Source organism: Branchiostoma floridae, chromosome 6 (assembly GCF_000003815.2).
Source record: "Branchiostoma floridae strain S238N-H82 chromosome 6, Bfl_VNyyK, whole genome shotgun sequence".
NCBI classification, from domain to species: Eukaryota; Metazoa; Chordata; class Leptocardii; order Amphioxiformes; family Branchiostomatidae; genus Branchiostoma; species Branchiostoma floridae.
This window is the reverse complement of record NC_049984.1, coordinates 15,603,713-15,617,497: the sequence shown is the minus strand read 5'-3', so window position 1 is coordinate 15,617,497 and position 13,785 is coordinate 15,603,713. Positions and strand designations below refer to the sequence as shown.

The window sequence follows — 13,785 nt, the reverse complement described above, 5'->3', positions numbered from 1 at the left end:
CTTTTGAGTTGGAAATACCAATGTCTACCCCTTTTACACACATTCATGATCACTAAAAAAATTATTAACGTTTGTTCACCTTTATCCGAGGGGTAATCTACATCCGTTGTCGTATATAAAGTCGACGGACAGTGGCTTCAACTTGCAAGTTTGTCGACATCCCTAAATTTCCTGTATTTTTGGTAAACAACGGATAAAGGTTACCCCGTTAACAGAGGTGAACTAGCATCACTGGACCTTTGGTCTTTGTAAAATATCAATTTATATAAGACAGGTTGTGTGTTAAGTAATACATGGAGTTTTTTATTCAATGATGTAAAGCTATTTTTTGCATCTTGTATGACCCGGTGGGGTACGTTTTACTGTGTGGGTCCTTTACTTCTGGCAGCTTGGCTTGATACACTTTTATCACTTTTTTCTCCAACTCAAGCTCAATCTGTGAAAGTGTACCAGTACCAGTTCCAGCATCGACCGTCCGTCTTCTGGTTCAAGCCGCCGTATGTGCAGGCCGATCACGGAGACGAGATTATGTTCGTGTTGGGGACTCCGCTCGTACTAATCATGCCGGGGGTGGAGCTGTTCACCGAGGAGGAAAAGAAACTGAGTCTGGACATGATGGCGTACTGGGCTAACTTCGCCAGAACCGGGTAGGGGCTGTTTCTTTACAAAAGGTTGTGATTGCTGGGCGACCGTACTGTGACCAAACGTTTTGTATGTTTTGATGTCTTTTATATCGTACTTTTTTATAGAACATCTGAAGATCATATCGCAATTTTAAGATCAAGGGACACAGAAATATGATTTGGTGCTGTACAGTCACTTAGCAATAACTATAGAAAGGGGGCCTTTTTTTATTCATTAGTCAATGAACGATCTCTGCATTGTGGATAGTTCAAGTTGACAAATATTAAGGGAGGAAGGAAGCTATAAGATTCAATTGCATTGGCCTAGGGTATTTTTTCAACAGGAAAACATCTTAATTATTCTAGAAATATAAAGTATATACTGATATTATGATTGTATTTCAACTCCTCAAATCTATTCTTACGCCCTTACAGTGATCCGTCCAACTCAGCCGGAGCGCCCACCGAGCGCCCCCTGGTGACCTGGCCGCGCTACACCCCCGACACGCCCGCCTACCTCCAGCTGCGGTCCGAGCCCGCCGTGGGGACGGCGCTGTTGAAGCCGGAGAAGCTGAAGTTCTGGAACGAAGTGGTGCCCAGGTACCTAGCGGGGGATACCGCTAGCCCCGCCGCCCGGTTCTGGGGAAGCTACGTATACCTTGTAGTTGGTGTTGCCTTGTGCGTTGACGTCTTTGCGATACAATTTTAGGTTGATCACATCTGCATACATGTACGTGCTCATTCTAAAGCCATACAGAAGGCATGTTTAAAACTTTTTCTAAATTCTGAAAGACTTCATTAGACAGTTAGTTATTGAGTAGGTGTTGAGTTTGGAGTTGACGTTCATGATGAACAAGAGTTCACAGACCGCATACCTTCATGAAATACACTGAACCTTTCCAGATCTATTGTTTATCTTTTCTCCTTAATGATACAAATATAAGGCTGTAACTACCATATTTATCGATCGTCTTCTTTTTAAAAGAATACATTTATTAGACATGTGCAGGTAATTTGTGTAATTTATGATGAAATGTACCGTATTTACATTTCATCATAGATCATGCAAATGACTTCCACATTTAGTACATAATCTATGCATAATAATGTACAACGTTGACTAGTTTAAGAGGAGCTTTTATCAACATCAAACCTCCTTGTTTACACATGTGAAAAGTATGAAATTCCCACCATTTACCACAAAGAAATTATGGCCATCTTGCATTAATGATGCAAATTAGTATATCATTTGCATCGTCGATATCTGTATAGACGTTCCAATATCCGAAAACACAAGCAAGCTAGCACACGCTCAAGCACACATACGAGCCAAAAATAATACCTCCGTTTTTAAACCATAAATGATACCATCTCAATGTTACTTGTCTGTCCTTTGGATGGCACCCCTAAAGAAACAGACCTGTGTGAATTTTCCTGTTTGAACCACCGTCTGGTGCGTTGACCTCGTACCTGTTATGACCTTTGCCTTACTTGGACGGCACCTTTGTTTACAGTGGTTGATTATGTAGACGAGTCTATTCTTTAAAAAGGGGAATGAGCTAACTACTTCAAAAATAATTAGAGCAAATGTTACTTTAGACAAATAGTAGTTTTCCAAAGATAAAAATTGTAGGCACAAGGTCCTTAACTTTCAGTTACTTTTGTTTTGTTGCTAGCTCAAAGCTGCGATAGGTTTAACAACGTCATGTTCTTTCGTAGATAGGACGACCCGTCCACTTTGGTATAATAAAGAAAGATGGCGGGAAAGATGAGTACCTGTTATCGCTTAGTCGTGATTCTCGTTGTGTTCTTGGGACCTAGACATACAGGTAAGGACATATCATAGGCATAACCGTATCTAAACGCTTCTATATGCACTTTTTCGGTATGTTCTCGTCGAACACACACAACAATTCGACCTGTATAACAGTACGGTGCGAATGATACTGTATCCACTTGTTTGTACTTAAAGGCATTGTATCATCGCTTCATGACTGTAGATCGTAAGTAGTTTGAGGCATGCATATGATCGTTTAACACTTTTAAAAATTACCAGAGCTCATTGATATTCCATATAGGGACGTTACCTAGTTTCATGACATAACCTACTGTACGTTGACTTTTAACCCAAATCTCGAGCCGGACTTTAGTCATGACTCATGTAGAGCTTGTAACATTCCTTTTACTAACATGAATAACAGATATTTGATGATAAAGTTACGGCGTATAATCACGAAGCTGAGGATAACAATGACACTTAAGATTTAGAGACCTCACACCTCCATGATATGTTTTGAGGCATTGTAGATGTATTGTTTCATCTTCATTATGCAATATGGAAATTCGTCATCCATTTGTGTACTTATCCTCCTTTAACCGTTTTTACAAAAACATCACTGCATTTCCAGAGCAAACTGCTAGGTAGCCCAAAGCTACAACTTCTTCATTATATTACAAGCTGTCACCCAAAAAACTATAGTATGTCCAGGTCAAAGTATACAATAAACGGAAATACTGCAGTACCAAGGTCACACAGCTAGGGGGTCCCGATTTCGTCGCGTATAGTTACAGGATATATATTTTTCAGTATATTGTCAAAATCCGACCGTTACAACAACGTACGGTGATGTGAGAGGCACTACAGTAACATTCACTGGTCCGACTGCCGCTTCCTCCGCCATCTTTACCTTCAAGGGTGTGCCCTACGCTGCGCCTCCTGTAGGAAGTCTCAGGTACGCCAAGCAATTTGTAAACTGTTGCAATCCAAGCAGAGGTTTGGCTCCGGCTGTGTGGCCGGCAGACATAAAGAAAACATTACAAACAGAATGCACCCCAAAACAACTAGAACACGTTTAAAAACACAGCTGCAGCCGAACCTTTGCTTGGAGAGTATCTAATTCTACTGAAGAAACTCTTGAAGTTTTTTTTTTTTTTTTTATTCTAACAAAATTGGCTGCTCAGTGGTTTCAAACAGTGGTGCTGGTGTGCATTTTGTATAAATCAAAAACACTTTTATCTCTTTCTCAGATTTCGGCCACCACAGCCCCCTTCCTCGTGGAATGATGTCTTAGATGCTAAAAGCGTCGGCCCGAAGTGTCCACAAGTTATAAGAAAACCTTCTGATACCGTACCGAACGCAACGATAGTGGACCAGCTCTATGGCGATGGGAATGCCACAATGGACGAGGACTGTCTGTATCTCAACATCTACACACCCGCTCTGTCTGGAAACAACTTGCCGGTATGTTGCAATAGTCTCTATTAGAGAGGGACTGCATGAGGGAGGGGGTAGTGAATACAAATTATTCAAAGTTTTCCCCGCTGTTTACAAAACGTTCCAGAGCGGATTGAGAATATACGTTAACTCATGAGACTTCTAACCAAATTCAGTTGTGCAGCACACAAATTAACTATCTAGTTTTACCGCAAAAGGAATAATGTTATATCATAATGGTGAGTGGGCATGAAGATAAATCTTTTTTCATTGGCGACGGCAGCAACTATCTTTGGGAGAGGGCGAAATGTTGCCAACCAAGTCTGTTAGCTTGTGAGTCCCCAAACGAAGCTCCTGGGTTTACTGGGGTACAAGGGCATGCTCGCCTGGAATCACTTTGACCCTCTAAAACGCCGTTTTGATGCAATTTGAGATGCGAATCTTAAAGGTTTCAGTAAATCACTGGTTACGTTTTACGTTACATGAAGGTAACTGCCTACACTTTACGCTAGCGCGCTCCACGTATGTAGACGCATACATGTTAGTAACAGATGATACTTTCCCATGTGTCTAGGTGATGTTCTGGATACATGGAGGTGGCTTTATGGCAGGCAGTTCCAATGCATACCGCGGGATGGCGTTGTCAGCCCACCAAGATGTCGTAGTGGTAACCATTAACTATCGTATCGGAGTGCTGGGATTTCTGCCGACACCGCTTGCAAATGCAACAGGAAACTTCGGATTATTGGACCAGGTAAAAATTCTATTTCTAAAGTTTCAGCAAGGACGTCCAACAGTACACGATGAGTATTTCATATCAACAGTTCATCATCATAACTTGTTGTAATTGATAGGACATGAAATCTGATTTTTAAGCAAACGTAAAGCATACTTGTAGGGATGATTTCATGGGCAAACGCATGGTGCGCCTAAAGATTGAATTCCGTGCAGAGCGCGGCTATGTGATTGTAACATGAAACAAAAGGGATTGAAGCTTGTGTATTAAGTCTGTTTTAACCCTATTCAACCCGGGGGTGCCAACTTTCATGTCACATAACGCCGGAACGGCAAACGCTAGAGCCACCAAATTGGGTTACTTTTCCGAATTTAGTTGACAGGCTTAAGGAAATTTGTTGTTGTTTTTTCGTGTTGCCATGGAAATCGGTTGTTTACAGGTATTTTGGACAAAAAAGCGATCATTTCAGTTCCAAAAGTCTATTTTTCAGGTTTTCTTCCTACATTGCTGCTATTTTCTTCCATAAGTATAATGGTTTTTATTATTTAGTTTATCTTTATATTGAATATACATAAATCATGCTAATCTGATGACGTAATGGACCAAAATCGAAAATGGCGGACCTTATCACCCGATCAAGACGTAGTACAACAAGGTTTTGTCTCTTAAAATTCGTAACTACCTGATATTTTGCAAAAAAAAATTAAAGGATTTTTTAGTCTATTTGCATTTTCTTTTGCGATTTCCTGAAAAAATGCATTTTTGAAAATTTAAGCTAGTGGACCCAAATTGGTGAACCTCAGCTGTTATCTTAAATATGTATGTTTTTACTGCATTTCACAAACAGGTACTGGCTTTAGAATGGGTCCGTGACAACATCGCTAACTTCGGCGGAGATCCGGACAAGGTGACCATATTTGGGCAGTCTGCGGGGGGCATCAGTGTCTCCCTTCTCGTGATGTCCCCTCCGGCGGAAGGACTGTTCCGTAGAGCCATCTCGGAGAGCGGCGCAGCCACCACCCTCCCCATTATCTCAAACGATGACGCCATGTTCAGCATTACGTCATCTGTTGGCCATTCCCTGAACTGCACTGGTGACGTCGACGCTAATATGATAGACTGTATACGAAGGTACATGTAAATGTGATCTCTTTTAGAATAACCTAAAAAAAATTTCTTCTTTGTATCCTGTCTCTATGTCTTCATCATGGTCGATACTTCTATTCCATGCTGTGTTTTGCTGTCTACTTTTAGTTCAGACCGGTGCTAGATCAATGTACATAAAACTATATAGTGTACCAGGAACATTTGTATATAATTGTATAGCTTGTATATCGTTGCGTTAACCGTCAAGGACGTGCCACGAGAACGTGAAAGGGGAGGGGCTAGCAACTCTTCACTGTAAAAATGCATCCTGCTACTAAAACAGCTGGAAGATTTGCGTTACCTACATGCTCTGGAAGGATCGGAAAGAACTTACTGTATTGACAAAGTACTTTGGTCTCCTACTTGTGCCCCACAGCAAGTCCGTGGAGAGCATCTTGGCAGTACCTGTGGTTGTGTACCCAGTGGTAGATCATTACTTCTTACCAGAAGATCCCATGGTAGGAACATGTGGTCAACTTTTTAAATGATATCAGTAGCTTTCACATCAATGATTTCATCAAAGAAACAATTTTGCAATGATCATTTGAAGCAAAGGAAGTGTTCAAACCCGTTGATTATATGGCAAATGACAACTATGCATGTGTCTAATCTATTGTCTTCGCCAGAGTCTTTGGCAATATGGCATTAACTCTAAAGACAATGAATTTCTTGTTAACCTAACTGCTTCAATCGTCCATGTTGTCTTTCTATACAACTAAATATGCGGTCCGCCTAGATACAGGAATACACTCGAATATACACGGAGGAGGGTAAAATCTACCAATTTGAAACTTCAATACGCTTTTCTAGTTAATCTAGCTGCTTTAATCGTCCATTTCACCTTTCTATGCAACTGAATATGCGGTCCACCTAACTACCGGAATACACCGGAATACACATGAAGCTACCAAAATTCAATACGCTTTGATAGGTAGAAATCGTATGTTGAAATATTTGGACATATAGTAACGTACACCATCAATGTTTTTAGACTCTACTACAGGCCGGACGGTTTAGCAAGGTGGACTATCTTTTGGGAACAAATAATGATGAGGCACGTTATGGCATTACTATATCGCTGTTCCCGGATTTAGACAACGGTATGACTCACGAACAACAGTTCCTGGGGACTTCTTATATGGTCGACCTTGCTGTGCCGGACATCATTGCACAGGTAATCCATTGTATTTTTTTTCTGAGTAGTTGAAATTTTATATTCATTCCAGACTTTTTATATTTGACAGTATGGACATCTGTACACCGGTAATTCATCGTATTGTTCCCTTCGGCTGTGTCGTTAAATTTTCGATTGGTCAATGCCAAATATTACACATGGATCCTTTGCATAGATATCTGAAATACCCCTATACCAAATTTCAGATCCTTTGGTTGTTGGCCAAGAAATTAAGAGGGGGGGGGGGAGAGAAGACACATTAAGAAAAGCAAGATATTCCAAACTATCCCTGTGGTAGGGTTGAAATATAATTACAAAATTAAAATCATAACTTGCTGTAACTTACCTTTCGTGTTTTTCCAGAACGCCGACAAGCCTGGTTTAATCAACGCAATCCTAGAAGAGTACAGTGACCCGGAGATGCCTGACGACCCAATAGCAATCCGCCAACAGTATTTTGACAGTGGGACTGATTACCTGTTTTTAGCGCCCACAGTTTCCGTGGCCAACGCTCAATCAGGTGCGGATCTGAAGTATTTCAGACATTTTTGAAAGATAATTATAGTTGTAGAGCATTGCAATGCAATGCAGGACGATAGGGACTCTTCGTGAGGCACTTTCGGAAAGGTCCAGTTCAAGAACACTTCTACTAAAAGAATGGACTTCGCATAATTACCCCGCGGCCTGGTTAAAAATGGAATTTTCAAAAAATAACCACACACGAGAATGGGCCCTTTCAGTGATACCCACCAATTGCCATTGGTGGCTCATTCTACCCCGGTGCCAAATTTCAGGTTCATTTGGCCTAGAAATTACGGCGACGAAGCGATATGACGATTTTACAGAGAGAAGAACTTTTAGACTCTGTCCGTGGACTTGATATCCCTAAATTCCGCGTTTTTTTTTTTTTCAAAACAACGAATATGGGTTCACCCGAAGGATAAAGGTGAACTAACTTTTTTACCGGAATATTTCCTTTAATGATGCCTATTTTTTGCTGCTGTAAGGGTCCTCGAGTAAGGCTAAGGTCACATTTCCACAAAGGGGCCCGGCCGGGCAGCTTTCGGGAACGATAAGTATGATATAAAAGACAAAAGATATTTATTGGCATAAAGTTAAATTTTTCGTTTCCGCAAACAGCCCGGTCGGGCCCCGGATAGGAAATGTGACGTAGGCCTTATGGCAGCTTGGCATGATACATTTTTGTTGTCTCCCACCGTAGCGCAACCTGTGAATGTGTACCAATACGAGTTCCAGCACCGACCGTCCATACTCTGGTTCAAGCCGCCGTACGCTCGAGCTGACCACCATGACGAGGTGATGTTCGTGTTCGGGTTTCCGGTCGATCCTGTCGGACCCGCGGCGGGGCTGTTCACCGAGGAGGAACGGAACCTGAGTCTGGACATGATGGCGTACTGGGCTAACTTCGCAAGAACTGGGTAAGAGCTGTTTTCACTAGCAACCGCCCTGCGACCAAACGTTTTAGAGTTCGCTCATGAGCTCAACGAATTACGCAAAATATAAAAAGCTAATATTTTCGCTTTTTGTTGTCTTTTGAATTATAATTTTTACATAGCACATCTGATTTAAACATTCCAATGATAAACTCAACGGTCACAAAAATCCAATTTTGATGCTGTCTAGATCTGGTTGCTCAGTAATCTCGGTCTTGTAGAATAAAGGCCCTAAGAATAAAAATTTAATATGTGCTTAATTTTGTTGGCTTATTGAATATTTTTAACAGGAAACCGTCAGAATTATTCTAAAAATGACATGAATTTATTGACTACATTTCAAATCCTCTCAGCATCTATTCTTGGCTTGCCATCATGCCTGCCTTATCTTATTCGTACATAATATGTGTCATACTCGAGAAGCATTTTGTTGTTATCAACACAAATACACTATTTTTAGAGAACCAATAGTACCTTTCCAAGATATGACTTAAATACGAGTATCTAGCAACAGGGGTCAAGTTGATTTTGACACATGAATACTTCCAATCCTAACAGTGATCCGTCCGACTCAGCCGGAGCGCCCACCGAGCGCCCCCTGGTGACCTGGCCGCGCTACACACCCGACACGCCCGCCTACCTCCAGCTGCGCCCCGAGCCCGCCGTGGGGACGGCGCTGTTGAAGCCGGAGAAGCTGAAGTTCTGGAACGAAGTGGTGCCGAGGTACCTGGCGGGGGATACCGCGAGCCCTGCCGCCCGGGTCTGGGGAAGCTACGTGTACCTTGTACTGGGCGTTGCCATATGCTTCGGCGTCTTTGAGATTCCATTTTAGGTTTCCCAGTTGATCACCTTTGCATGTGTGCACATTCTGGGGCCATACAGTAAGCATTTCTAACATTCTTTTTGATTTTGCATTCAAGACAAACATTTCTAATGTTAAGTTTTCATAGATACACAGATACATATTCACTCAAACATTTTATTCAGATAATGTACAATGATGCTGTTTAGTGAAAATTCAACGATTACATCATCAATATTTTACTTTCAAGGCAACTAGAGAATCACGGTGATTCATGCTACACATGTAAAGGCTTTCCTTGATTAGATATAATCTTATGTATACATAATAATACAATGTCAAAGAGTTATTGAGTAGGCTGGCAGTTTAGAGTCAACGCACATGATGAATAAATGTTAAGAGACATATCTTGAGCCTTTCTAGATTTAATATTGTTTTATCTTTTCTCACTGGTGATGCAAATAAGTCTGTAGTATTAGCATAATAATTTATTTCAAATGATAGCCTTCCAAATAACGCAAGTTGGACTTCTACAAGTCACTTGGCACTGTACCATATTTTACATTTTGTTTATGCCCTGGTTTAGACTCAATGATACAGTTCATCATAGATAATTCAAATGACTTGCATATTTACATAATCTATGCATAGTGGTGTAGTGTTTAACTTAACTTACACATTTACCAAGTATATAATTCCCACCATTCACCATAAAGGAATTATGGCTATTTTCATTAATTCTACATTATTAGTATCTCTTTGGGCGTAATTGATATCTGCATATGTTATATATTCGGAAACACAATAAGCAAGCAAGTACGCATTCAAGCACACATACATGTACATGCCAAAAATAATACCTCCATTTTTCATGGAGGTAATCAAAAGTGGTCATACTTCAATTTTGCCTGCCCTTACAAAGGCACATTTAAGGGAAAGGGGAAACTTCTGCTTATTTTCCTGTATGAATTACCGCCTTAACAAGTCTCTCCATCCGTCAGATGGTCCATGTTTGCATAGACATGTTCTTCGAACAGTGTGAGAACGATGTGTTCCTGTAAGTAAGAAGATCATAACTCCAGTTACATTTTACAGGGAGTGCGATGGGTGGTGCCCCTAGCTTAATCAAATCATTATGACCTAGGAGAGATATTGACACCTTTCTGAATTTGGGCGTCACAAAATGATAGAGACAAACAAGAGTTCGAATTCATACTTGCTCGTCCCTCAGCATCCTGTAGAGAGCAGAGGAAAGTTCCGAGAAAAACGGTCGGCCATCAGGGTGAAAATCCCAACACTTCTCCATTAGGAAGTACCTGAAAAAATCACATGTAAACGTAATGAAAAATATTGTCCTTCCTTGCTCTTTTACACAAGGATTGACGAAGATCATATAAGGACATATCTTCATTTACTGTAACAGTTGTTTAACTTAATATGTTTGGCCTCTTTTCGTCTCGTGGTAATGTCGAGTACCTACTGTTGGGTTAAAACAGGCTTGTTTGAGATAATGTGGCAAAATATACGCATACGCAAAATGAACTCACCACCAAACATGAATTCAATGGAAACTTTCATATATATGATGTGATTAAATAATATTCTGGAACTACTATAAACTACAATCTACAATTAAGTCAGCTTCGAATTCATCTGCTAAAATTTACGTAATCTACACGTTCTTTCTAAGAATAAGAGAAATGTGACACAAAAGGTTACACAAGTTTTTTGGGGGAACGATCCTTAAAACTTCAATGCCAAGTTTGCGAGCATTGAGCAGAAAAGCAATAACACAAGCTACGGGAAAAGTACTCTGCTTTGGCTAAGATGATTACTAACTTACAGTTGGTCAGTGCAGTGAGCTGGTTTGGGCATCACATATCCAGACTGTACAGCAGCGGCTACCTCTTTGTTGGATATGGTTGGGTACGGGATGGACCCTGTGTATAAGAAGCCAGATATCTAAAAACGTCTGTTCCTTGATCTCATCTTTTTTTCGACAATGTCAACAGAGCACGGTGTGTCGAAAGGGCTACAAAGGATGTCGAGAATGTGTAAAATCATTATTTCATATTCAATCATCAAAGCCCTTTTCACACATTTGTAGGACCTTCGAATTCTCACGACTTTTTTCCGGAAATACTCCTTCATACCCAAGTTTGATCGGTAGGTTGGTAGAACCCTTGTAGAAACAATCCTACTCTAGCTCCAGATCTGGTCGCCTCCAAGCTGAAGATGACTTTCTCGTCAGTGCTTTTTCAAAATTCATTCAACTGGCGCAAACAACTTTAAAAGGCTAGAATACTACCAATCACAAATGACCTTGTTCAGGACTAACTCCGGGCATGCTCTTGCGAAGGTCGGGAGGCCACGGTCGGCTAGCCTGTATACCATCCTCCGTAGTACTGTAGCTTGTCGCTGGCTAACTCTGTACTACGAAGGACGGTATCTAGTCTAACGGTTGGCTATGCGTGACTGCCAGTTTACAGTTTTTTTGTCATCAGATAGTTCTGCAAGAGGGATTTCATGCTACTGGATATTTCTATAGCTACAGCAGAAGAGATTCCTGATTAGGCTTAGGTCCCATTTCCGAAACGGGGCCCGGCTTTGATGTTTGTGGGAACGAAAAATGAAACTGTTTACCCAGGAATACTCACAAATGTTCCTGACTAATGTTTTAAGTTCTGTGTGTTTGTTGCCTTTCTTATCATATTTGTCGTTTCCAAAAGCTGCCTGGCCGGGTCCCAGGCTTGGATTTGGGACATAGGCCTTAGAGAGCAGTGCTACCTACCCAAAGTTGAAATCTCATACAGTAATATTCCGAATGACCATACATCACTCCTGGTACTGTACACTCGGTCATAGAGGGTCTCTGGGGCCATCCATCGGAGGGGCAGACGGGACTGTAAAATTAGGAACAATTGTTGTATGACATACATACAGGGTCTAGTCAAAATCGTAGTAAAGTTTCCAGGGTTTCTCATTGGACTCGCGGCGGAATGTTGGCGGTGTCGCTGCGTTCTAAATTGGAAATATCTGTTACACTTTACTTCATAATGGGAATATCATGCAAAACGTATAGGTAAAAAGACAACAAAACACAAAAAGAGCACAAACGTTTCGTATTTTACCTATCAATAAATTTCGTTGACCGCTCTGTCAAATTGCTAAGGCTCACGCCAGTTTTGTATTAATAATAAGTCCAATCCATCCGCACCGGGTACTCGAGACGAATTGCAGTTCATTAGGACCTGCTAGAGATCCTAAATCAGAACCTAAGTCAACAAGGGCACCTTGACCACTAGACCACCATACCACCACTAAGTCTTACCTGGGTCAGTTTCCTATACTCGGGACCATCCCTGGCCAGCCCGAAGTCAGAGATTTTGCACGTCCTGTTTTCTCCAACCAGCACGTTTCTCGCCGCCAGATCTCTGTGGATACACTGCGTACAAAGAACATCATTCTTGCGCCATCATGGAAAATGTATGACATTGTTTCTTTAACGCTAATGTGTTCTTTTCTTGTTTGTTTTGTTTGTCTGTTTTTTAAACCAAGCTTAGGAGTCTAAAATAGTCCGGCAGGCCTATGGTATCCCACTGAGCAGACCACCTTGGTCTCACGAAAGGGCCATAAAACAGTCCGCAAACTACCCGGAGGGGCCCCGGGACCGTGGAATAACCGGAATGGACCCCTTACTATCACTAAGTGGATCTCTTTTCAAACACGTGTTAGTCTATAAAGGGTTTTGTATTCCTTGATTATCTAAAAGACAAAGGGGTACTGTAAGGTATAAAGATAACCACCTGTTTGGATGCCAGGAACGCCATGCCCTTAGCCACCTGCCACGCAAACGAGATGAGGTCTTTATTCTGCAGCGTCTTGCTCTCATGGTGCAGATTTTTGTAGGTGACGTCACGGGCCACTCGGTCGTTCCGCAAAACCGTCAGCAGATTACCGTGACGGACGTACTCCAGTATCAACATCAGGGATTCTGTGGTAGAGAAATTACACTGATTATGTGTCGACAAGTATTTTATTTATTCGGAAATGTCGACAAGAAGTTAAGTTGATAGCGCTCAGACGTAGATAACGTCCCCCCACGGACAATTGACGTGGGCAATAGGCACACACGTTCACAGTTCTGGGAACGCAAGTGCAGCGATAGAAACTTTGGGTAATATGTCAAAGGTGAAAGATCCTGACTTGTTGACAGTTGTCGTCTCGATTAGGGATTTGGCTCTGTCTCCGAAGACCTCACCTTTCACATATATTTCACACAATTCCTGTAAATGCACATGGGTACTCTAAACCATGAACGGGCCTATTGTTCATACCAGCCAGGAAGTTGATACCGCCCGTCCGTGTTGGTCAGTGTGTCCTGATGTATATGTCCTCTTTCTTAATTCCTATCGTGATCATCTAAGGTGTAATACACCAAGTTTGTACGTCATGGACCTATGAAAAATCGTATGCTGATGTACGTAGTATTGTATATCTACTGAAGTGGTTTTTATTGCGACTACCTGAGTTGCTGCAATACCCCAGCAGTGACACCACGTTGGGATGGAACGCCGTGATCTTCATCATCATTCGCAGCTCTTTGCGCATGTCCTCGTGAGCCTCGTGTGTTGCA

At 41.6% G+C, this 13,785-nt stretch overlaps 3 protein-coding genes across 3 annotated transcripts in view; 2 read left to right on the top strand and 1 right to left on the bottom strand.

The window, feature by feature from the left end:
• Positions 1-1,354, top strand: part of LOC118418632 (carboxylesterase 5A-like) — a 9,061-nt gene extending 7,707 nt beyond the window's left edge. Inside the window, exons 9-10 of the mRNA XM_035824641.1 lie at positions 431-647; positions 1,059-1,354. Of these exons, the coding sequence (XP_035680534.1) occupies positions 431-647; positions 1,059-1,332 (491 nt within the window). The 3' untranslated portion in view covers positions 1,333-1,354. The remainder of the gene's footprint in view (positions 1-430; positions 648-1,058) is intronic.
• Positions 1,355-2,348: 994 nt separating this feature from the next.
• LOC118418134 (cocaine esterase-like) lies at positions 2,349-9,960 on the top strand. The gene is made up of 10 exons (XM_035823967.1): positions 2,349-2,452; positions 3,211-3,355; positions 3,651-3,864; positions 4,412-4,591; positions 5,421-5,704; positions 6,096-6,177; positions 6,711-6,893; positions 7,257-7,413; positions 8,116-8,332; positions 8,906-9,960. Exons 1-10 carry the CDS (start codon positions 2,380-2,382, stop codon positions 9,177-9,179), a joined length of 1,809 nt encoding a protein of 602 aa, XP_035679860.1. The 5' UTR covers positions 2,349-2,379; the 3' UTR covers positions 9,180-9,960.
• Positions 9,961-10,090: 130 nt separating this feature from the next.
• Positions 10,091-13,785, bottom strand: LOC118417872 (tyrosine-protein kinase receptor Tie-1-like). The gene is made up of 7 exons (XM_035823624.1): positions 13,676-13,785; positions 12,956-13,143; positions 12,481-12,594; positions 11,941-12,052; positions 10,993-11,089; positions 10,366-10,465; positions 10,091-10,204 (listed from the first exon to the last, which is right to left on the bottom strand). Exons 1-7 carry the CDS (start codon positions 13,758-13,760, stop codon positions 10,127-10,129), a joined length of 774 nt encoding a protein of 257 aa, XP_035679517.1. The 5' UTR covers positions 13,761-13,785; the 3' UTR covers positions 10,091-10,126.

Excerpts from the sequence above, each read along its gene's own strand:
- LOC118418134 (XM_035823967.1), top strand. The coding sequence starts at position 2,380 with ATGGCGGGAAAGATGAGTACCTGTTATCGCTTAGTCGTGATTCTCGTT. Across the intron at positions 4,592-5,420 it reads ACTTCGGATTATTGGACCAG|GTACTGGCTTTAGAATGGGT; the intron begins GTAAAAATTCTA and ends TTTCACAAACAG. Across the intron at positions 7,414-8,115 it reads CGTGGCCAACGCTCAATCAG|CGCAACCTGTGAATGTGTAC; the intron begins GTGCGGATCTGA and ends CTCCCACCGTAG.
- LOC118417872 (XM_035823624.1), bottom strand. The coding sequence starts at position 13,760 with ATGCGCAAAGAGCTGCGAATGATGATGAAGATCACGGCGTTCCATCCC. Across the intron at positions 12,595-12,955 it reads CGTTCCTGGCATCCAAACAG|TGTATCCACAGAGATCTGGC; the intron begins GTGGTTATCTTT and ends CTTTGTACGCAG. Across the intron at positions 10,466-10,992 it reads GCTCACTGCACTGACCAACT|GTACTTCCTAATGGAGAAGT; the intron begins GTAAGTTAGTAA and ends TGATTTTTTCAG.